The sequence below is a fragment of the Lutra lutra genome, chromosome 5 (genome assembly GCF_902655055.1).
Source record: "Lutra lutra chromosome 5, mLutLut1.2, whole genome shotgun sequence".
Classification (NCBI taxonomy): domain Eukaryota; kingdom Metazoa; phylum Chordata; class Mammalia; order Carnivora; family Mustelidae; genus Lutra; species Lutra lutra.
Window position 1 is genome coordinate 34,913,223 of NC_062282.1, and position 15,387 is coordinate 34,928,609.

General features: G+C 39.9%; 2 protein-coding genes across 6 annotated transcripts in view; both read right to left on the reverse strand.

The window, feature by feature from the left end:
- The window catches only part of C5H5orf34 (chromosome 5 C5orf34 homolog), a 33,794-nt gene extending 33,261 nt beyond the window's left edge, over positions 1-533 (reverse strand). The window contains exon 1 of one of the 3 annotated variants that reach the window (XR_007127423.1): positions 141-533. The gene's annotated coding sequence lies outside the window, so the exon portion shown is untranslated. The remainder of the gene's footprint in view (positions 1-140) is intronic. The other 2 variants (XM_047729795.1, XM_047729796.1) reach the window with 2 other exon arrangements.
- Positions 534-5,348: 4,815 nt separating this feature from the next.
- PAIP1 (poly(A) binding protein interacting protein 1) overlaps positions 5,349-15,387 on the reverse strand; it is a 31,798-nt gene continuing 21,759 nt past the window's right edge. For all 3 annotated transcript variants that reach the window (XM_047729799.1, XM_047729797.1, XM_047729798.1), the window contains exons 8-11: positions 14,731-14,848; positions 13,894-13,948; positions 9,296-9,389; positions 5,349-6,088 (exon numbers count right to left, since the gene is read on the reverse strand). In XM_047729799.1, the coding sequence (XP_047585755.1) occupies positions 5,995-6,088; positions 9,296-9,389; positions 13,894-13,948; positions 14,731-14,848 (361 nt within the window). In that variant the 3' untranslated portion in view covers positions 5,349-5,994. The remainder of the gene's footprint in view (positions 6,089-9,295; positions 9,390-13,893; positions 13,949-14,730; positions 14,849-15,387) is intronic.

The window sequence follows — 15,387 nt, forward strand, 5'->3', positions numbered from 1 at the left end:
TACCATCTTATTCCTGTTTGTTTTTTCACCACCCGGTACATTACATCAAAGTGTTTAACGATCAAAAAAGCCACAAGTCTGTACTTGTTATCAATGGCGCTCATTCTTCCAAATGGCAATACTTAGTGAAAAGGCCTCACCAAAACAACCAACGTCTTGGACTCACACGGCAGTTCTGAGATGAAAAGTCGTGGAAATGAGGCCAAAGGCCCCTTTAATTTGCCAAAATGCTTGAAGCCTGCCCAAGACTGTTTCTCGAGGGTTATTTCTTGAATTTGACAAATTACCAACAAGTGATGTTTCTTGATGAGAGAAAACAATCACGGCCGCAAGGGAATAAGGCCACAGAGAGAGTGTTTTGGCCGAGACGTCCGTCCTGTTTGGGTAGCGGGAGAGAAGCGGCAGCGCCAACTATGAACCCGTAAAAAACAAAAAACAAAACAAAACACAGGAAAGCAACAGCAGTTCAAATCTTCCCGCAACCTGGGGAAGCGTCCTTCCTCTCCGGAAAAAGACAGGAAGTCCCGCCCGGTCCGCGCCCTCCGCTCCGGCGGCCAGTCCCCGTCGCGCTCCTAGCGAAAGGCGGGACCGGAAGTAAGGGAGGCGGGCTTTCCCAGTCCTGAGTGTGGTTGCTTCCCTCTTGATTTTTACTTCTCATATCGAGTTGGGACAGGTCCCACCAGGTTGTGATTCGGACTGTAGCGCAGTTCGGCCAAGTGCTAACTGCAGGAGTGGATTTTAGTGGAGTAATGCTTATTAAATAATCCAAACAAGCTGTTAAAAAAACAGCCAAACAGAAACTTGGTACCAAGTCTGTCTCTGCACTTCTTTTCTAAAATAGCAAGCAGCGTGTCTGCTAAATTTATTATCAGATGTTTATGGGGAACCTACTATGTGCTGGGCACCTTGGGTATAAAGCAGGAAATGCGATCTAGGGTCGAGGGGTGGGGGTTGGAGATTAACTGGAATGAAAGGAGTAGACACTAATTTGATCACAGTAGTGGCTAAATGTTCCTAAACTAAAATACAGAGGTCTGTGAGACCGTGTAGTGCACAGACCTGAGGCTGAGGAAGTATTTCCACTGAAATCCAAAGGGCAAGTAGGTGTTAGCCAAGTACAATGTGGGGAAAGTGTTTCAAGCAGTGGTAACAGCCTGTGTTAAGACCCTGAGGCCCAAAGGAAAGATCTTGCCCCCTCAAAAGGCTAGTTTAAGAATGGTTAAAGAGGAGGGAGAGGCTTTTAGGAAAGAGAAGCCTGAATGGGGACTCAGAGATAGGCAAGGGCCAGATTATGGATTTATGAATTATGGGCTTTGTCTTAAAAAGTGATGGCAAACTATTAAAGGGCTTTTTAGAAAATTTTTACTTAGTTAACATACAGTGCAATATTGGTTCTGGAGTAGAATTGATTCACCACTTATATACAACACCCAACACTCACCACAGTTACCCTCTTTAGTACCCATCACCCATCCAGCCCATCCCCCACCCACCTCCCTCCATCAACCCTCAATTTGTTCTCTATCCTTAAAACTATCTTGGGGCTTGTTTCCCTCTCTCCTTTTTTTCTATTCCCACTTCCCATATGTTCATCTGCTTTCTGTCTTAAATTCCACAAGTGAGAGCATTGTAATTTCTTTCCCTGACTGCCTTATTTCACTTAGCATAATATACTCTAGCTCCATCCACACTGTTGCAAATGGCAAGATTTTTTTTTTTTTTTTTTTGATGGCTGAGTAGCATTGCGTTGTATATACATACTACATCTTCTTTATCCATTCATCAGTCAGTGGACATTTGGGCTCTCTCCATAATTTGGCTGTTGTTGACAATCAAGGACTTTTTAAGCAAAGGTAGCAGCACCAAGGAATGAGAAGAAATCTAACTCCTTAAATTCATTTGTTTTTGAAAGTCTGATAAGCAAATTGGCCTCAATCTTATGTAAAACTTAATAAAGCCACCCGTAGATGCCCTGTTTTCATTGATCAGTAACATCAATTTGTATTACACGCGTTGACTTAGGTCCTGTCCTGTTCCCTTTTTTCTTCTCTAATGACTAAGAATCTTCTATTTGTTAACTGTCTACTACTAAGGGGTTTTGTGACGCTATCTGTACTTTAGAAGATCCCTGGAATGTCTGAGTGAAGAACGGATTGTATGATGCAAAGAGATGTGGGGAGCCCAGTAGTCTTTTGAAAACAATGGGAAAGACGGCATTTCAGACTCAAGATTAGACAGTGAGGATGGAGAGCACAGCTCCAGGAAATATTTAGATCAAATTCAATAGTCTTGGAGATAACTGAACAGTAAGTAGTTAAAAACAGTTCCATGAGTTCTGGTTGGAGCGAGTGGATAGAGGGCAGTGCCATCAATCAGACAGACACAAGAGAATTTAGGGAATAGCAGGACTTTAGTTTATTTGAAGATTTTATTTATTTGGTGGAGAGAGACACCGAGAGAGAGGGAACACAAGCAGAGTGAAGGGAAGAGGGAGAAGCAGGCTTCCTGCCAAGCAGGGAGCCTGATGCAGGGATCGATCCCAGAACCCTGGGATCAGGACCTGAGCCAAAAGCAGGCACTCAACCGACTGAGCCACTCAGACACCCCAGCAGTGCTTCAATTTTAGAAGTCTTCTTAGTTCAAATATATTAACAAAGGTCTAGAAACAGATTAGAAACAAATCTGGAAGTCAACACTGATAGCTGCTAACTGAAGCTTTAGGAGAGGATTAAATAGTCCAAGGATATAGGTGACGTAAGAAAATGTTGACTGAGCTTTGAGGAACACCAATACTTACACATTAGTTAAGAGAAGAGAATCCCACAAAAACTGAGGAACAGCCAGAAAAAAAAGGCTATTCTATTCCAGATTCCTAGAGGTTTTCAATTTTGGTGCCCCTTGATAGTGTCAGATATTGCTTAGAGAACAAGCTAGAGTCAGGTATCTACTGGATTTTGTGGCATAAATGTCCTTGGCAGCTCTACCACGGGCTGTTGTATATAGGGGCAGAAGCTATAGGTCTGAAGAGCAAAATAGGAAGGAAATGGAAAACGAATATGGGACATTTAAACAATCTGGCTAGGAAGCAGAACTGCAGAGAAATGTGAGGGCCAGACTTCTCCTGATGAGAGGAATGACATGTTCAACAGCTCATGCAAAGGGCCAATAGAGGGATTTGAAAACGTACAGACCAAGTAACAGCAGAGTTCATGAGAGGGCATGGGATTCGAGAACGAGTGGAGTAGCTGGCCCTGAACAGGAGGGATACTTCCTGTACAAGAGGAGGGAAAAAATGAATGCAGATGCATTTGTGTACATTTGCCCGATTTCTTCTGTGAATCATGAGGAACAGAGTGGAGGGTTTGAAATAAGCAAAGTAATAAACACAGTAGCATTATTGGCAGTGCTGGTAGCTTAGGTGGCAATTATGAATTTACACTGGTACAAACCTACCAGAAACGACCTCCAGCTGCCTGGTTGAAGCAACAGAGTTGGGTCCATGCACGGTTGGACTAGGTCAGCCTGGACACATGAGCCTCCAGTTTCTTATACCCTCTCCCAAATTATCTAACCAAAGCCCAAGTCCTATTACAAGCCCACAGTTCCCCATGTGCCTATTCTGCTTTAGTGCAAAAGTACTAAGCCCACCCTGCTCAGGTCCATGTATGTTCCTGGTAGTCTTTGGCTGGAAGGGCACAGACAACATAAAGACAGAAGGTTGAGTTAATGACACAAGTGCAAGATTTTGTACAAACAAATATTTGTACTTTACCAGAACACAAGCCTATGACCTGCACTAACATCTGTGTGTCCTTGCTCACTGGACTGTACTAGTAATCTTTACAAGAGATTGAGGACACATGTTTCTGTTGAAGATACGGCCAACAAACGCAACACAGGCCTAGCTCTTCCTTTCAGGATATACCGTTGCAGTTCTAAAACATATCCACACATTTCTTGGTGGCCTCTTATCTGATATGGCTTCAGTGACTCAGAACTAAGACTATAATGGAAATTAAGGCTGTATGCAGCTTCCAAATGCAGCTTCTTCCTGAGTCTTCTACAACGCCCCCTCTCAAAATCCAGCTGCCATGTTTGTGAAAAGTCCAGGTCACACGGGCAGGCCATGTGTAGGTGGGTCTGGCCAAGTGATAGCTTCCACTCATCTCGGCCCAGCCAGCTGTGCGAGTGAAGAAGCCCCCAGATGATGATAGCTCCCAGTCATTTGACCACCTCCAGTTTCCCCAGCTGATGCATCAAACATTGCACAATAGAAAAAACCATGCCCTGTCCAAATCCCTGAACCACAGAACCCAGGAGCATAATAAAACGCTTATTGTTTGAAAACACTAAATTTGGGCGGTTAAACAGCTCTAGTAACTGGAACACATGATGAACCTGCTGGTAGCTGCTGAGTACAGCAGTGACTGGTGACAAGGAGTTAGCAGACTAAGCTGGATGGTTAATTCACAAAGCAACCGTGAGAAGTTTAAAGCACATTCAGTTATCATATACTTGGCCCCTGGTCTAATGTACTGCCCCTTCCCTAGACCTCTTCCCTCTCACCCCCAAGATTTACAATAAGCACAGTCTTTGGAGAACTTCAGGTTAAGGTAATTATCCACCATATTACAGGAGCCATTTAAAAAAAAAAAAAAGAATCCTATTACAAGTTCCAAAACTTCCAATCATATGTATCATTCCCTTTTACAATAAGGAATCTGAAGGTTGTTTTATATTTGTTAATTTTTCCAAGTAGACTCATAATTGAATTCTTACTCAACACACACTGAATAGGACATCATCTATCCTAGCATAGTTTGATTTCAAAACACTTAACTTTCTCACATCAAAGTTCAACAGAAATTCTTTAAAATACCAGGATACCACTCCAAAAACTTAGAGGAAAACAAAACTATTTAAATTTTATTTTCAAAGTCTAATTTTAATCCAGACTGAACAAACAAGCAGAAAAATGAGAAAACTAACTGTATTAGCAGACACAGATGTACCAAATGTAAAACAGTGGGTTATTAACAGAACTATTTACATGCATATTTACAAGCAATCCTTTTGTACATAAGTTTTACTTTTAGTTAGTTGGAAAAAGGCTTTGACATTAGGTACAAATAATTTTTAAATAGGGCAAAGGTGGTACTACATTATAGTAAAAGTATTAGAAAAGTGATCCTCAGGGTGTATCAATTATAAAGCAGGTGAAAACTTGAGTGACAAAGATCTAGTAAAATTCTCTAGTAAAAAAGTCAATGCAACTCATGCTACAAAATAAAAATGAAAGCCATAAATAAAGCAGAATAATGTTCCACGCTTTAGGGTAATGAAGTTGAGGGGTGGGGGTAGGGAGGGAGAGAACAACTCTAATAAATCTGAAGTGAAGAATCCTGGTTGTTTAGTTGGGAGTTTCAAGTCTTTTTTTTTTTTTTAATGATATTTTAAAAGCCCTTGGTATCAAATAGCATCTGGATATGTAAATCAGTTGTTAATGGTACAGTCTAAGACTTCAGTGCTAAAGATTTCATGACTGTGATTCATATTTGAAACCCAATTCATTGAGACAACATAAAACTAAATGAAAGCTATATACTCATCTAAAAAAGGATGCTACATTTTGCAATAATATGTATTTCCAGGCTAAGACTTTTTCCCCTCAAGAAAAGTAGATTTTAAAGGATAAGCTTCTAACCAACTACCAAAATTTACTTTCAACATTTTATTTATTTCAAAATCGATTTTATTGCAGCCAAAACAGTGGAATTAACTGTACATAATAAACTATTATATATATATACACATTTTAAGTTATAGGGAATAAAGTTTATTTTGGCAGATAGTGTTAAACAAAATTAAAGTTGCATACATTAGTAACATAACTCAACATCCTTAATTTGGTATAAGTGTGACACATTTTCCTGTGTTCTGCTAAATCACCATAACCTAAACCGCTTTATAAAACTGATGTGCTGAAATTTATCTTTACTGCTTTCGCTTACGCTCTGATTCCAAACAAAACTTTTCATAAGCTTCTTCTATCTCTGGGTCCATCTCATCATCAATATCATCCAAGTATCTATGAAAGAAGTAAAGATGACTCATAAGTTTCATGTTTTCCAATTCAGAAATATCAAAGATGCTAAGCCACACAAAAAAGTGACATAACTTTCTTAGACTGTTACAGAATGCAAGCACTTTTCACAATTATATACCTGTCAGTCCTCCAACCAAACGCTTAATCTGAGGAGTTATATTTTACACTGGACTCTCAGTGTCTTGTGTTTGAAATTAAGCTTCCGTTATCCTTTTAGACATACGTTAAAAAAAAATATTTAGGTTTATCTCTACACCCCATGTGGGGCTCAAACCCACAACCCCAAGATTAAGAGTCCCATGCTCTTCTGACTGAGCAGTCAGGCATCCAACATACGTTAAATTCTTTTTTTTCCCCCCATATGTTAAATTTTTTTTTCAATTTTTTTTTTTTTTTTTTTATTTGACAGAGAGATCACAAGCAGGCAGAGAGGCAGGCAGAGAGAGAGGAGGAAGCAGGCTCCCCGAGAGAGCAGAGAGCCCGATGCGGGGCTCGATCCCAGGACTCCGAGATCATGACCCGAGCTGAAGGCAGCGGCTTAACCCACTGAGCCACCCAGGCGCCCCATCCCCCCCATATGTTAAATTCTTAACCTAATCTAAAAGTGAATTCAAAGTCTCAATATATAAATTTGGGGACTCAAGACTGATAGTATGTTCATAAGTTCACCTTAATCACACTAGAATTAGAACATAATTTCAGATATGCCATTCACCTCCAATAATGCAAAGTTTCATTTATTTTTTTTTTTAAGACTTTATTTGACAGAGAAAACATAAGCAGGGAGAGCAACAGGCAGAGAAAGAGGAAGAAGCATGCTCCCTGCTGAGCAAGGACCCCAGTGCAGGGCTCGATCCCAGGACCCCGGGATCATGACCTTAGCCCAAGGCAGAGGCTTAATGGACTGAGCCACCCAAGTGCCCTATTTTATATCTACTTAATATCAGAAATGATAGGTGTGCCTGGGTGGCTCAGTCACTTAATTTTCTGCCTTCGGCTCAGGTAATGATTGGGCCCCATGTCAGGCTGTCTGCTCAGTGGAGAGTCTGTTTCTCCCGTCCCTCTGCCTGTCACTCCCCCTGCTTGTGCTGTCAAATCAGGAAGGAAGGAATGAAGGAAAAAAGGAAGGAAGATGTATTCCTGAAATGACAATTTAGTCACATTCCATCTATTTGGAATCACTTTCTTAACAAGAAGCTAACTTCAAAATCATCTATCTCAGAATTTTCCCAAATATTAGGAAGTCTAAAATGATGAAAAGCAAAGCTTTCCACAGTTAAATATGGGTAGAAATTTTAAAGAACCCATTAAGGATTAAACATACGTATTCTTACTGAATACCCATAGCCATCTTAAAAAGATAGGTAGTAATCTCTACACCCAACATTGGGCTCGAACTCAAAACCCTGAGATCAAGAGTCACATGCTCTACTGACTGCACTAGCCAGGTGCTCCTATCATCCCCATTTTAGAGATAAAAGAAAAAAGACTCTGGAAGGAGGTTAAGAGATTACTCTAAGATTTGGGTTAAATATGTGGCACAGCCACAATCTGACTCCAAATCCTACCCCCACCTTTTATTTTTTAAAAGATTTTCTTTATTTGACAGAGAAAGACACAGCAAGAGAGGAAACACAAGCAGGGGGAGTGGGAGAAGGAGAAGCAGGCTTTCCGTGGAGCAGGGAGCCCGAGGCTCAATCCCAGGACCCTGGCATCATGACCCGAGCTAAGGGCAGGTGCCTAATGACTGAGCCACCCGGGGGCCCATCATTTCCCTTTTCTACACTTTTCCTCTCCAATAACAAGATGTCTATAGGGTCTCCCCACCCCACAATAATCCTTTCCATCTACATGTATGACAAAACTATCTTGACAATCCTATCAACTGCTGATGGATCTTTTTGTCGTTGTTCCTCCATTTCCAGTACATGTGTTAAAATGGCCACAAGTGTATCAGGGGCAACAGCATGTAATGTTTACCAAGCAGAACTTCAGAGGACAACCTGAAATTCAATGCCAAGAACAGCTTGAACTTCCAGTGGTATACCTGACAGGGCTGAACCTTTTTCTTAATTGGATTTGAGCCCTTACATCCCCATATATTTTTTAAATTAAACTAATATAAAAATATGGTAACATTACGGGATGCCTGGGTGGCTGTCGGTTAAGCCTCTGCCTTTAGCTCAGGTCATGATCCCAGGGTCCTGAGATTGAGTCCCGCAAGGGTATCCTTGCTCAGCAGGGAGCCTGCTTCTCTCTGCCTCTGCCTGCCTCTCTGCCTCCTTGTGCATGCGCTCTCTCTCTCGCTCTCTCTGACAATAAATAAACCTTTAAATTATAATTTAAAAAAATATATGGTAACATTAGATCTCAAACAGACTTATAAATGTACCTAGATGGGAGACAGACTAAAAGTGGTTCACTTTTTCAACCTACAACATACATGACAGATGAGATGTAAGAAAAATTAAGTCAGATTTAATTTATTCCCTCCTCCACTTAGAAGAAAGAGAACCTAAGTAACTGGTCCAAATTCACATAAAGTGCTAAAGCTGGGGGGCTAAACCTCGTAAGTTCTTGGTTCTTCTATAACTCGGTGTAATGCAATCTGATGGTAAGGGAGTAGCAAAAGTTTCCTTTATTACAAAGAATGGCAGGTAGGGTAGGGATTGAAAGATGTGAATGGAACTGTAACTCACACCTTTCCATCAATCCAAACACTGTTATGTGGTGACCCATGTTCTCTTTAATCTTAATTCATCCTTCAACAGCCAAGAGCTGAGTCTTTTACTGTCTGCCAGGTGGTGGTTCTAAGTATATATGTATTTTCACTTAGTTCTGAAAAGAACTCAAGGAGGGGTCAACTATTTCTACTTTACAGATGGAAGAACAGGCATAGTTTGCCTAAGATCTGGCAGTACTAGAGCTGAACTGAATCTTTTTTACAAAACTAAGCTTGAGTATACCACTATTTTAGTTTTCCCCCCTCCAGATATATATACATTTTCAGAATCATAGTCTGTGTTTTCTAATACAATTTCCTGAAAATTTTTGGCAAGCAAGTACACATACATACTACTGTAACACCATCAAATCAAAATGCACATTCTTTGTCTGCCTTTTTCTAATCTAAACTCCATCGACACACTATGGTCATAGAAAGAAAGTTAATAGCTAAAAAGAACTTACGGATCACCAGCCCCTGATAAATCTGTCCCATTTTCTTCATAATCTGGAAAAAAGTCTTCTCTTTCAAGTAACTCTTGGTATTTCTCTTGGTAATCTACAAAAAAATTTTAAAAATTGAATGCTGACAAAAGTCGTAAAATAGCCAGTTATCCTAAAAATGCTTTTTAATATTATTTTTAAGTAAATCCAACGTTTAAATAGCAGGAAGCTTCCAGCTGCATATTTAATAGCTTTTACAAAACTTATATTTTAATCGGCTTGCTTTTGCACCTGTGTGCTCATAAATCTTAACTGTACTATTCTAATTAAACGCTACAATTCAAGGCCACTGTAGATCTACCAGAGCACATGTCACAGCCAACGTGTATGCCACTGATACTCCCTGCTGCTTCTTTCCATAAAACTAAATATATATTTATACATATATATATATGTATGTGTGTGTGTGTATACACATGCATACATACACTATACATATATGTATATACACGTATCTACATACATGTATCTACCTATGTATCTGTGTTGTTGGGAAAGAACATGTTTTTCCATATTCCTATTCTTCCTTCCACAAGGAAGGATTTTAATCAAATAGGCTGGCCTCTAGTTCTCCTTACTCTTTCCCACGGAAGTAAATGGAGCTAGGTAGTAGCTACAAGCTACCAGCCACTAGCCCCTGTTTCTCAATCAGATTAGCTAACCTAGCAAAGGTTCTGAGCACAGGGGATTTTCTTTTCTTCCCTCAGAGACAGCTGGAAGGTAGCTACCTGATAAATGTTTCAGCTATATAAACTTTCCCTTGGTTGGATTCTTCCAAGGCAATACGGGTAATTTTATAGCTCTCCATCTGCCAACTGTCTTAGGCAGAGTTACTGAGTATCTTTTAAGATTAGCATGTCCATATGGAGTACTTATCTCTGAATAATAAAACCAATCAGTATGTATTAAAACTAGTTACCTTAAAATTGGGTTTCCTGTGAACAGCTACCTCAAATTTCAACAATTACGCTAGACCATATTTCCCCCAAGATTACCAGTCTCTATAAAGCTAATTCCAGCTTAAAGGGTTGGTGATATTCTGACATCCAATTTTGGCAATCTGGAGACAATTTTAACTGTAGAACCTTCCTGCAACAAATACTTGAGTAACAGATTAAGACAAACATTCTTTAAAATGCACAGATGAGTTCATAAAAAAGAAAACCAAGTCCCTTGATGACCAACAAAAAGGGAACTGAAAATCATACATAACTACTTCAGCCAGGAGGCTGGCAGACCACATGCTCTGGGTAACAAAGGGGCTTGGATTTAAAAACCCACAGAAGGTCAGAAAGCAAGGTCTTGGATCCATGTGAAACAGAGATGGAATTCATGCCCATGCCCATGCCCACCTCTCTCTACATGAATCGTGGCCCTTCAAAGAGTAGGTATCTCAAGGAAGAGGTGGACCAGGAAGAAAACAAAATGGAAAACACTCTGGTGGCAAAGAGAGATAGCAAAGAAGCTTGCTTGTCTTTTCTTGGGTTTGAAGTGGAAACAATAGTACTCTGAAGAAACGGGTTCCTCAGAGAATTTGTAATAATGGGCCCACACCTTAAATTTCTACTACCCACATATGACAAATGAAAACTTGTTCCAAATCAGTTTTACCCCAGTGGCTCCTTGGCAGGGATAGATGTTACCACAACCCAAGCCATAAGGAGTTTTCGTGAAGGAAAAAAAAAAAAAGCAAAGCAGTTAAAACATGAGATTAGTCACAAAGGGCCACAATATATATAACTTAACTTCAAATGGTTTAGAAAAGTGTGGACAGAAAAAGCCATAAAGCAAATAGAATAAAAGTTAACAAAAGGTACATCTGAGTAATGGGGTGGACAGGTATTCTTTGTATAATTTTTACTTTTGTAACTTTTCTGTAAGTTTGAGATCCCTTCCAAAAAAAAACTTTAAGACCGTTAAATATCAGATTGCAATAAAAAAAAGATCAAAATAAATTTTATGTGATAATAAAAACAGCAGGGTTAGAATTAAAATAACAAAAACATGAAACAAAAAGAAGCATGTTTAGAAACTTCTATAAACAAGAGTTACAAAAAAGCCTACAAAAACACAAATAGGTTAAACAAATGAGACACAAAGAACAAAGAACCAAAATGATTCAAGGTAACTTTGAAGAATAAGAAAATTTGTCTCACCAGACACAGCAAGATATAAAGGAAAGTAGTAATTAAAACTCTAGTATTGGTATTAAGACAGACGAAAGGCCCACATGCACAGACACAGGAGTAAGATCAAAGTTTAGAGAGGAGGGGCGCGGTACACGTCAGAGGGACATTACGTTGAGAAGGGAGGGTGGGTAACTCAATACCAGTTGCCGCAACGAGAGAACAGGGAATATTCAATTCCTACTCTAGCACATAAAAATAGCCAGATGGATTAAAGACCTAAATACAAAAAGCAACAAAGACTTTTAGAAGAAAATGGAATTATGGGGTGCCTGGGTGGCTCAAGTGGGTTAAAGCCTCTGCCTTTGGCTCAGGTCATGATCCCAGGGTCCTGGGATTGAGTCCGGAGTCCTGCTCTCTGCTCAGCAGGGAGCCTGCTTCCTTACCTGCCCCCCCACCCCCGCCTGCCTCTCTGCCTCCTTGTGACCCCTCTCTGTCAAATAAATAATCTTCCAAAAAAAAAAAAAAGAATAAGAAGAAAGCAGAATTTGATGGTAATATGGAAACATTCTCAGCCATAGAGAGCAGGAACAAAACAGATACACTTACACGAAAACTCGACGCTTCTACAAGACTAGACAAACATAATGGAAAGACAGCATATACTGGGAGAAGCCCAGAGTCACTTTCTGGTCTATGTACGGAATCACAAAACAGTTCAGAGATGAAATGTGATCCAATAGAAGTATGGGCAAAGACCACAACTAGGCAAATTCTTAAAAGAAAGAAAACAACTGTCAGGAGAAAAATGAAAAGATATTCATTATCAGCAGGAAAGGAAATGAAAATCTACAATTTCGTACAATCTAACTGACAACAATTAGGTCTGGTAACAACCGTTGCCAAGGATGAGAAACAGGAACCCTCCCATTCTGCTGGGGACAGAGCATGTGGCACAGACAGACAGGAAAGCATGTTAGCAACATTTAGTGAAGCAGAAGATGCACATAACTTACAATGTAGCAACTGTACTTCTTCACCCTGAAGAACCTCCCGCCCACGAGCTCAAGGACTACTTAAAGAGGTCTGTACAGTACTGACTCTAGTAACGAGTGTGAGCCACCCAACAACCCTTAAGTAGGGACCTATAACCGGTGCTTTCATCTGAGTGCAGTACTTTTTGGCATTTAAAATGAACCAAAGCTATATATACTTCAATGTGAATAAACAGCAAAAACACTGAATAAGTTGCAAAAGATGTGCACGATAAGATACCACTTAGGTTACTGCTACTGTGTTATACTACACTGTTTATAGACACATAGGAAGTAAAAAGACATCACAATGACCCCAACTTCAGGATGGTAATTATGTCTGGGAGGGAAGCAATGGAAGGACTGGCGGTGGAGGGTGAGGGCTGGGTCATAAGACAGAGTGGTTTACTAGTTATCTGTAGGGTTTTATTTCTTTAAAAACACCCAAAGTGTGCATTAATCTGGCAAAATGACATTGGTTTATCCTTCATAGTGAATCAAAGTCAGTTTTTTGTAGTTTATATAACAATTATATACATAAATATATATATTTTAAGATATTTTAAAAATCTCCCCACAGGAGATTGATCCCACAATCTCCCCAACAGGGCTTGATCCCACAACCATGAGATCATGACCCAAACAGAAACCAAGAGTCAAATGCCCAAAAGACTAAGCCACCCAAGTGTCCCATGTGATTTTTATATTTTGAATGTTTCAGAATTTAAAGTTGAAAGTTAAGCAGTACTTCTTTCCACCTTCTTTTAGGAACCGGATAGTCAGTGCCTTCTATCCAGAAGAAGCTAATGGGAAAATTCCGAACAAATGGTTCTAATTTTCATCAAATGGGAAAATTTTCCCTTGCTCATACTGTAGTCCCATTTATCACAATTAAAGCAATCTTTCTATAAATGGCCATTTTCTGGAAGGGGAAGTGTGCTGAGATTTAGATTTTAATTAACTTTGACCTACTGACTATTAATGAAACCCCTAATTTTAGTATCTGCAAGTATTAACCCACAGTAATGACTGTTGTACTCTATGTAGTGAGCTAGAACCATCTTCCCCTTCTATCTTAACTACCTGAAAGTTTACAGTATAAAAATGAAATTATTAGAGAAAATATAAAACAAAAATGGTTGTGTTTAATTGAGGGATTCTTCCAACCCACTGACCCACTGTGTGGGTGACAAGACACTATACAGTCAGACTTTCCATTTGTAATGGTTCAAAGTGGTTGTCCTTGTAAAGAATATTCTATAGGAGAAAAACATTTACCCTCATCTTAGAACAATGTGCCCACTTCAAAAAGCTACAACTCCGCACTGGCGAGGGTATGGTTTTCTGGAATTCACGAGATTACCAAGAAATTGGGGGCAAAGCCTGTGAAACGGCCTACCTGGATCAGCTGCGGTGAAAGGAACACCATCAGAGGTATAAAATGTTGGTTCATTCTAGGATGGATCAAAGTGATACAAATACGTAAGCATTTCAAAACTGACTTTTTAAAGCACGTTAATTAATGAGGCATGGCTAAGGTCACTCATCTGCACTCAATAATGTAAGCACGCACAAGAAACAAGCTTCCTGATAGCCATTTTCATCTCACTGGGAAAGTGTATGATTTTCAGATTTCTATTCTATTTTCTCAAGTTCCTGTGGCTGTAACCCTGCTATCTAGTCAGTCACACTCATGATGAACTGTTTTGCTGTGTGCTATGATTTAGCATTGTGTCAGCTTATTTTTAGTTGTGATTCTCCCCTCCCCACCATTTTTTAAGGAATTTCCAAAGCTGGGGTCTTAGGAGCATTTCTCCATTGTTGTGTTATGCTTGGTCATGTCAGGAGCTTCAGGACATTACTGGTATGGGGATCACTTTTATTTTCTTAATTTACTATAAAGTGCAAAGTCAAAGTGTGAGATGCAGCTCTTTGATTATAAATTCCCTGGGAAAACTTCTTTCCACAATCCCAGACAACTCTGTTCAAGTCACCGATTTTCCTTTCCAGTGGATGGATCTTTCTCTAATCTACCTTTTCCTTAGAGGATTCCATGTTTCTTCCTCTATTTACCTGGCCTCCTGGCTGCCATGTGACCCTAAGCCAATGAAAAGAATTACTGGCCTTAAATTCTGATTTTTTTTTTTTTTGAGAATACCTTTATGTACCTCATCCAGAAGTTTCTGAAATTGGATCCAAGCAATAAACAAAACTTAAAATGTAAATGCTGGCATACCATAAAATAGTTAGGATCATTTTCAGGTGTTGCTTCTCTGTATGTTGAGGTTGCGTGAACTCTACCCCAGTTACTTGACCGGAGTTCTACAAGCTTCAAGAGCATTTGTTTCACATCTCTGCAGAAAGAAGTTGAAAAGGAATTAAGGGTATCCACCAAAGTGTTATCAGACTCTAGAATACCACAGATTCTTTTTTTTTTTTTTTTAAAGATTTTATTTATTTATTTATTTATTTACTTATTTACTTATTTATTTTTAGAGACAGTGAAAGAGAGAGAGAGGAGAGAGATCAGCAGGAGAAGCAGACTTCCTGCTGAGCAGGAAGCCCGATGTGGGACTCGATCCCAGGACTCCAGGATCATGACCTGAGCCGAAGGCAGTTGCTTAACCAACTGAGCCACCCAGGCGCCCCTTATTTATTTATTTGACAGAGAGAGATCACAAGAAGGCAGAGGAGCAGGCAGAGAGAGAGGAGGAAGCAGGCTCCCTGCTGAGCAGAGAGCCCGATGCGGGGCTTGATCACAGGACCCTGAGATCATGACCTGAGCTGAAGGCAGAGGCTTTAACCCACTGAGCCACCCAGGCGCCCCTAGAATACCAGATTCTTAAAACTACGTTTCATAAATTTAACATGTACATCTAAGTGCTTTGATTTT